General features: G+C 33.3%; 1 protein-coding gene and 2 non-coding genes across 3 annotated transcripts; 1 reads left to right on the top strand and 2 right to left on the bottom strand.

Annotated features, from left to right (window-relative positions):
• On the bottom strand, positions 1–2365 carry LOC141628143 (DNA-3-methyladenine glycosylase). Its single transcript, XM_074441322.1, has 6 exons — positions 1918–2365; positions 1695–1766; positions 1428–1551; positions 927–997; positions 497–554; positions 1–410 (listed from the first exon to the last, which is right to left on the bottom strand). Exons 1-6 carry the CDS (start codon positions 2278–2280, stop codon positions 232–234), a joined length of 867 nt encoding a protein of 288 aa, XP_074297423.1. The 5' UTR covers positions 2281–2365; the 3' UTR covers positions 1–231.
• An 845-nt stretch (positions 2366–3210) lies between these two features.
• On the top strand, positions 3211–3282 carry TRNAQ-UUG (transfer RNA glutamine (anticodon UUG)). Its single transcript has one exon. It is a non-coding gene; the product is annotated as a tRNA-Gln (tRNA).
• A 48-nt stretch (positions 3283–3330) lies between these two features.
• TRNAS-GCU (transfer RNA serine (anticodon GCU)) lies at positions 3331–3412 on the bottom strand. Its single transcript has one exon. It is a non-coding gene; the product is annotated as a tRNA-Ser (tRNA).
• Between the last annotated feature and the right edge of the window lie 5155 nt (positions 3413–8567).

Here is an 8567-nt window from a genome sequence, read left to right as displayed (position 1 = left end):
ATGAAAACAGTAGTTTTGATTAACAAAAGGTGTTGGCCATTGTATACAACAAAGATTTACACACATTAAAGTCATCTCGACATTTGTTATCGTCAAATTGAGACGATATAAACCAGATGAAGGTAGTACATAATACAAAACATTTACATTGGGAGGTAAGAGGTGAAATAATTACTAGTATTTCTTTAAGCACAAAAAATTAGTACGCCACGTACAATTACCTCTTGGTAGCTATGTGGGTTCTTCGCAGGGAGATTTGAGTGTGTTTTTTGGAGCACTAATCCATGGAGTACCTGCAATAGCAAATCTCCAAAGCGCATTCACATGCTCAGGCGCGGCGTAATCGATGCCAACACGTGAACCAACCAGAATATTTTCGGGCTTCGGTCCATCTAGAAGCTCTAAGCCACCTTAAACAGCGAAACATTTGTCTCTTGTCAGATAAAGTAGAATTCAACATTGCAAATATGAGGTGATACCGTGATAGTATCTTTACCAGGTTCATAAAGAGGGTGACTAGACCATTCTGTCGATAATCCAAGTGCTTGACCAACCTAAAAATGAGTAATTTTTAGACTTGTTTGGATGCTTAAGAATTAAGATGTACTCCGTATAACTAAAGCAGAAACAGAAAGTCCTTTGCACATAGAGATGAAAACTCTCGAGTAAAAGATTAATAGGCGTATAGTAAGTCAGTCACAGTTCAACAGTTCAGAACCAAGGTCCATGTCTGACCAGACACGGCTCATGAAAATTTGGTAGCTTTATCTTCAACCAAATACTTTGAACATGTTAAGGGATATCAATTCCTTGACGAAACTACAACCCGACCCCAGCCCAAAAATGACAAATCATTGAAGTAAAACCCCTTGAGAACCATTCACAAAGCAAACATCTATTATATACAACAGAATTTCGGCGCTAACCTTGCCGGGACCAGTGAGAAGAATAGGCTTATTGGTAATCTGACCTCGACGCTGCTGAATGGTCGTCAATCCTGTGGCAAGGATGCAACTGATTCAGAAAAAGGACTGCTAAATAAATGTAATGTCCTATCTTCATTGTCCAATCACAACACGTTTGCATGCTGTTAAATTCACCGTATTCACGTTCTCCAACACACGATTTACAAAACATATACCTAATTTATCATATCCTACGACATGGACAAGAATATCCAGTTCCAACTTCCAATCAAAGCCAACTGATGACAGACAACATTCATTCAGCTAAACAAAGACTGATTATTGTACATGTGAGACCAGCCAAACGCCCAAACCCTTGTGTATTCGTCCTAAATTATTGCGTTAATGGTTGATCTCCGTGTGAGACTGCCTCACATAAATTTTTAAGAAACAAAGACGATACATTACTTCAGATGCAAAGCATCATGCTGCAAACAAGGCAAAGCAGTTACAAGCAATTACCGCAAACAGGAGCACAAGAACGTATTAACACAGCCGCCCCAACGCCTTCGTTATCAGCAACAATGTTAAGCATCATGTGAACACCATAGCAGATATACACATACGCGTGCCCACCTGGTCCAAACTTCACAACCATAAGTCAAACAACCACCATTCAAGCATCAAAAAGTCATTTTCCACCAAAAAATATTATAAATACAAGTCACCAAACTAAAACAAAATTACATTTCAACCGTTTAATATAATCGCGATATATCAATGTCTCACCATAGCTGCAGTTCTAGCAGTAGCGCCAAAGCGGCCATGACAAGCTGTATCATTTGGTCTATAAGCTTCCACCTGCAACATTTCAAAACCCAATTCACAATATTCCTTACACATCAATTGAACTGATCAAAACAACAAAATAATCTATTCTCTCATTGAATCATTTCATCAAACACCTGGTGCGCATAGTAAAAAAAAAAAACGAAAGAAACAGACGACCCACCTCAGTGATTTGAAGAATTACATCGTCTCGGCGAAGAAACTTGCCAAGAAGAAGAGGTGCAAGATCAAGAGCATCAATGGAGCAAAAATCACGATCCAAAATGCGCAAATTACGGTAATCAAGCTCTAAATTGTTTATAATGGGACGCTCTGGCGAAATTGGGGGTTTAATTTTTAATGGGGATTTAGATTTTGAGCGAATTTTAACTGCTAATTGAGATGAATTTTTCAATTCAGAGGAAGAATTAGTTGATTCAATTGATTTAATGGCGCGTTTTGATCGTCGAGGTCCAGTCATGGCAGAACGAGAGGGAAGAAGTTGACTTGCAAATGAGATGTTTTTAAATGGATTCGTTTTATACATTTTGACTTCATTCTTGTGTTCACTTTGTGGTTTTAGTTTGTTTACTAGGTGGTTAGGGTCGATCTCTGTTTATGGTAATACAGCAAATTTTTTAGCTAGTTGTTTGTCTCTTTGTGAGAGAGCACCCCTGATGAGGGATTATACATTATCATCGACACCCCATTTTACAACACCAAAAAAAAAAAAAAAAAATTGGGGGCGAAAATTTTCAGCGGGGGTGAATTAGTGTTAAAATAGCGTAAAATGTGCGAGGAATCTGCTTGTTATTGTCGTTCATTTTTTTTTTTTTTTTTTTATTGTCGTCCATGAACATCCTCATTTACACTGGAAAAATAATGAAAATTAGAAAAATGTTGAATTCAAATTAAGATATTTAAAATTTTATAATTTAGGCCTTCTGACCTTAGTCTTTAAGTGTTAGCTCCCTTAGTTCTGTCACTAACACCATGGAGCTTTTATTCTTTTGAAAAAATGTAAACGGTTAGAAGTTTGTATTTGAGATTGAGTGATGAAGAACAATTTATAAGTTGATTTCAACTCACACAAATAATTGTGTTAAGTCGTTTTACACAAGTGCTATTGTAACATCAGTTGTTGTTTACTTTAATCAGCCATGTAAGGATGGTTATAACCTCCTTTATGTGGCTATTTTGGTAAATAAAATGTAGTTTTACAATAAAATCGCCTAATAAGAGACCTCCTCCACATTTAGACACTTCCAATTATTTAACTTGATTTTATTGACAGCCGATTATAGTTTATACTATTCACTAGCATATTCCCTGCGTATCTTGTTATTTACAATAATTTATTGAAATAGCTCATATAGAAATAAAACAATCAAAAGACAAATGAGTTCTTAGGGCAAAGGATTAGATTAAAGTTCATAAACATACTTATATGAGCTTTGCATAAATATAAACAGCGTCGGGTTCTATGGTGTAGTGGTTAGCACTCTGGACTTTGAATCCAGCGACCTGGGTTCGACTCCCGGTAGGACCTCTTTTTTACGTTTTCTTTCTTAACAAATACAAAAATAAAAACGAAAAACGTCGCCTGAGAGATTCGAACTCTCGCGGGGAAACCCCATGTACTTAGCAGGCACACGCCTTAACCACTCGGCCAAAGCGACTTTGATATCTGCTTCTCATATCTTATTATTAAGATATTTATCCGGATCCTGAAGTACCACTATGAAAGCTTGCAAGAGAATAAGCCGCAAGATTACTTCTCTTTTAAAAAAAAAAAAAAATTACAATTGTAAATTTAAGAGTCTATAAGGTATATATCTGTGTATCGGGAATCGGGATGGCTAAATAAGGATCAATGTTATCTATATTAATACAAAAGACAATACTCAATCCTCAGCGCGCCACGCCATTAATGCAGTTTTTTTTTTTTTTTTAGAAATTCATGTTATGGTGGGACCCGTGAGTGTGCAACATATTTATTTCTTCAGATTTCCGTCTTTTCAAGCATGTGATAAATTCCGTCTTACAACAAATTCTATGAAATAATATTATGAAAAAATTCTATGAATTAATATTATGAAATAATTTTATACATTCCGTGAAAATAAAATTAATAACATATACGCATAATGAATTACAAATGCGAGTAAATGAAATTGAATTGCATAATTTTTAAAACAAAATTACATAATTTCAAGAAGAATAACATTTATATATGGGATCGAACATAAAACGCAAATGAATTACATACGTATTTTTTTAAAACTACATGGTACAATATTTTTTGTTTAAAAAATAAATCTTGACGGAGTATTTACTTGGAGTATAAAATATTCATGTATTTTGGTTAATATTATTGTACCATGCATCAACAACATCACAACATAATTTTTTAAAACTACATGGTACAAAATTTTTGTTTAAAAAATCAATTATGACGGAATATTTACTTAGAATATAAAACTTGGCAAATTAACTATCAACCGCGCACACCGAAAATGGTAGGTGACAATGATAGGCAACCGAGTTAATTTAGTCTTCAACTAGAATTTAAAGCAAAATTTAAATTTTTTTTACTGTAAAAAACAAATAAATTTTAATTTAATTTACAAGTGATTAAAAAAATTTAATAATTTTTTTTGATTTTTTTTTAATAAATAATTCACAATTGTTGTAATAAATATTTTTTTAATAATACCACAATAAGTTAACAGTCGGAAAACTTTAAAATATGTTCTTTTTAGAAAAAATAATCCTCTCAGATCTGTATAGAACGCCGTTCATCACCGAGGATTTATGTACTTGGAGCAAAAATTCTAGCAACTTTACTATCAGTCTCGAACTCCGAATTCGGAAGATGATAATGATAGGCTATCGAGTAATTTCTACTTCTACAAGTACGAATGATAGACAACTTTAATATCGTCGTGATAAATAACTTGCATATGTTAAAGTTGATTATATTAGATTTTATTTCTTTTATCCGGATGTAAAGTTTTTTATGTATGCAATTTTTATTTATAAGAGTAGATTACGTTATTTCCTTATAAACCAGTGTATGTGAACACGTTTTGTAACAAATTTAAACATAAATTATGTAGATCGTAGATTTAGACCAACTAAATAAGTACAATAGAAATGCAAAAACAAATATACATCCAAAACGTTAATACTAGCCCAAATACATACCCGTGCAATTTTGCACGGGTTTAAAACTAGTTGAAAATGAAATAGATATAACCGTGATTGAAAACACTTTGTAAGACCACCCCCAAGCAAGGTCAATTGGGGGGTCAATTGGTGAAAGGTCACCTTAATCTACATTTAAGCAAAAGATTAGGATGACCCAAGGGTTGAAAAGGTGAGAAGAGGTCAATTGGTGACCTTCACTTGCTCAAATTGACCCAAGAATTGACCTTACATGTGTCAAATTATAATTGGTTACAATATTTAAAATCCAATAAAAATAAAAGAAAACTAATATATTAACATTAAAAGTCAAAGAGTATGCGGTTTTTTTAATGTATGCGGCTTTTTTAATTATGTATGCGGTTTTTTTTATTATATATACGGTTTTTTTAATGTATGCGGCTTTTTTTAATTGCTCAAATTATGTATGCGGCTTTTTTAATTATGTATGCGGTTTTTTTATTGTCAATGAAATCGGCTTTTCGATTATTAAATTTTAACTTTGTTATTTAATAATTTTTTTCCGAAGTGTACGTCATTAAATTAATGTTTAATATATTGAAGTACTTTTATTTTTTTAAAATTACAATAAAAACTTGTGTATAATTAGTTAGTAAATAATAATTGAAAAAAGTAAGAGAGAGGTTTTAGTGGGGTAGAGTGTAGAAAATGATTGGAAATGTTAGAAAGTGGAAAATGATTGGATTAATTGACCCAGGTCGTGAACTTTTGCTTGGAAAGGTGAACATGGGTCAAGTTAATAAGGAGTGATTAAGAGTAAAATTCTAATTGACTCGATTAAGTCGACCTTTTGCTTGGGGATGGTCTAAGAATATCCAACTTGTTTAGCCGTGATCAATTGATGGCAAACTAGTTTAGCTCCCGTGCAATATATGCACGGTATATATAGAGTTTTACTTTTTTTAGTGTATTATAATTATGAAATTTGAATTAACTAATCTTTTTTTTTTTTTTTTATAAACGTTTCTCATCGTTATATTTTGATTTGAAAAATTAAAATCAAAATCGTATTAATCATGAAATGAGTATTTTAGTGAAAGTTTTTCTATTAGCGAGAGATTAATGGTGTTATTTTATAAAATTTTACTGATAATATATTTTTAACCGCAACTTTTAATCATAGAAAATCAATGAATTTTTTTCGTATGATTCTTTAAACAAAAAAAAAATCCTTTTTATATTATAAAAAGATTGAAGATAATTTTGTGTAGAATATAAAATACTAAAGCACATGAATATCACAAATAGGTTTATAAATCTGAAAGATTATGTGTATTATAGTTCACCATACTTATAGAATATGCTAAAAATAACTAAACTTTATTCCTAAGAAATATGTTTATGCGGGAAATTTTGGAGTTTCGCCTATTCATTTAGTAAATAGGGGATTTTCACTACTCAATCCGCTTATTAAATAAACTCGGTTAACAGCTAGTCTTGCTTGTGACGGGCTAATCCCGTCACAAACTTGTGACCTCTCACAAAAAAGGAGAGAGGACAAGGTGGGACATCCCCCATGTGCTTCTCACTCACCTTTTAATGGACATTTTGTGAGAGAAAACGGTGTAACGGATATTGTCCGTCTTCAATCAAATTTTGTGCTCAGTTAATAAGTTACACGGGAACGTCTCGATTCTCGTAAGAAGCATAACCTGGCATGTGACTCTCTTACTAGTAATTGTTGAAGGTCCTACTAATTAAAGAGCAAAGTGGCAACTGTCCGAGTAGGACTAGATGAAGTAATGAAAGTCTCTTACACAGTTACACACTTACATCCACACATACTTCCGTCCCTTTTGCTAAAGTGCCAACAACAAAGTAATTGAGGATCCCTCTTTTCTGGTTTTACGATTTATATTATCTGATGGTGATAGCAAGGACTAGGGATGGCAGTCCCACCCTTATCCTGTGGATATCCATCCACCCGAAATTAAATGGGTGGGATATGGATGATGACTTTTTTTCGAATTTAGGGTAGGATATGGATGTGGGTGAATTTAGGGTGGGATATGGATTATCGTCTCTCACCCACTTAATCATCCTGTGGATATCCGAAATTAATATTTATTACTAAGTTAATAATTATTTAGGTCATTAATGATTTCCCTTCAAAAGTATATTTTTTTATCAGAAATTTTACTTAATTTTAATATCATACTGTTATTTAGGAAAAGTAAAACTTGTGTTTTTGTGGATATTTTTATTTTCACTAATCAAAGTAACTTGTTTTTGTTAGTTTAATCAATAATATAATGCGTTGGTGGTTTCTTTGTAGTTGGCATGACGTATTTGTATGATCACTTGCTTTGTAAAGACACTTTGTTGTTGGATATATACCGGGTTGCTATTTGCTAAGACATATTGTTACTTGATTTATGTATGCCCTTTAATTTTATCGCCACAATTTTTTTACGATATATTATCTTTAAATTTTATAAACTGTGAAAATATCCAACGGGTACCCGCTCCACCCGCTTTACCCGGTGGATATGGATATGGATGGATGGAAAAATATTAAATGGATGAGGGTGGGATATGGATGACCATAAATTAAATGGATATGGATATGGATATGGCTCCACCCCATCCATATCCCACCCATTGCCATCCCTAGCAAGGACACATCGAATTGTACAAGGGTACTTTGAGCATACTTCCTCCATTTAACTCCACTCTACCACTTTATTTTTTCACGTTTGTCAACGCGTGTTTTACGTGGTAAATATCGTTAGCTACGTATTTGTACAAAACCTCATTGAAGACGGCACGTATCCGTCACTTTGGAGTGACGGATACCATTTCCTCTCACAAATGACCCAAATAGAGGAGAGAGGGAAGCACATGGGGGTGCCCCCACCTTGTCCCCCCTATCCGTTTTGTGAGTGGCATTACCCGTCACTTGCTCCGACCCGTCTTTAGCAAGACTAACTGACGTATTTGCAAGAATTATACAAGTTAGATATTTTTAATCTACTCATAAAGACGAATCAAACAAGATCTCACATGAATATATTTTCACTTATGTTGAGAGAAAATCGAGATTGAATGTGCACTTATGAATAGTGTAAAAAATGGAAATAGGTAGAGTGGAGTTGAATGGAGGAAGTATTTCATATTTTCTCTTCCTCAAATAAAGCAATTAAGAACCTTTATATTTCTTTAGAAATGTAGAGTTTATTTTCTCTCACAAACTCATTTAATAATATTTTCTCCTCTAAATTCTATTAAGCATTTGTGTTATTTTTATGCATAAAAATTTTGAACGTTTTATATTACCATAATACAATCTGAACCGACCAAAGTTGGCTGGTGTGAGTGGTAAGGGCTCTCATCTCTTAAACAAGTGGTCAGGGGTTCGATTCCTGACTCTTGCGAATGAAAAAGCCAAATTTGGGAGGGGTCAACCCATTAAATTGCCTTGACTCGAAGGAGATTGCCACATTGTCGGTAGGGGATACTCTCAGTCAAGACAAAAAAAAAAAAATAATACAATCTGAACCGTTGAAAGAAAATGGATTATGAAGAAGATCTTTTTTTAATAATATGTTTCTCAACCTCTAACTAATTGTTTTTACGTAAATCCTGAAAAAGACACTCTTTTAGTAA

The sequence above is a fragment of the Silene latifolia genome, chromosome 2 (genome assembly GCF_048544455.1).
Source record: "Silene latifolia isolate original U9 population chromosome 2, ASM4854445v1, whole genome shotgun sequence".
Classification (NCBI taxonomy): Eukaryota; Viridiplantae; Streptophyta; class Magnoliopsida; order Caryophyllales; family Caryophyllaceae; genus Silene; species Silene latifolia.
The sequence above is the reverse complement of the archived record's forward strand: the minus strand, read 5'-3'. Positions and strand labels throughout refer to the sequence as shown.

Bases quoted from the DNA above. Each gene is read 5' to 3' on its own strand.
- LOC141628143 (XM_074441322.1), bottom strand. From the start codon at position 2,280: ATGTATAAAACGAATCCATTTAAAAACATCTCATTTGCAAGTCAACTT. The intron at 555-926 runs GTTAGCGCCGAA...ACTCATTTTTAG, and splicing joins TTCTCACTGGTCCCGGCAAG to GTTGGTCAAGCACTTGGATT. The intron at 411-496 runs GTAAAGATACTA...TCGCTGTTTAAG, and splicing joins TCACCCTCTTTATGAACCTG to GTGGCTTAGAGCTTCTAGAT.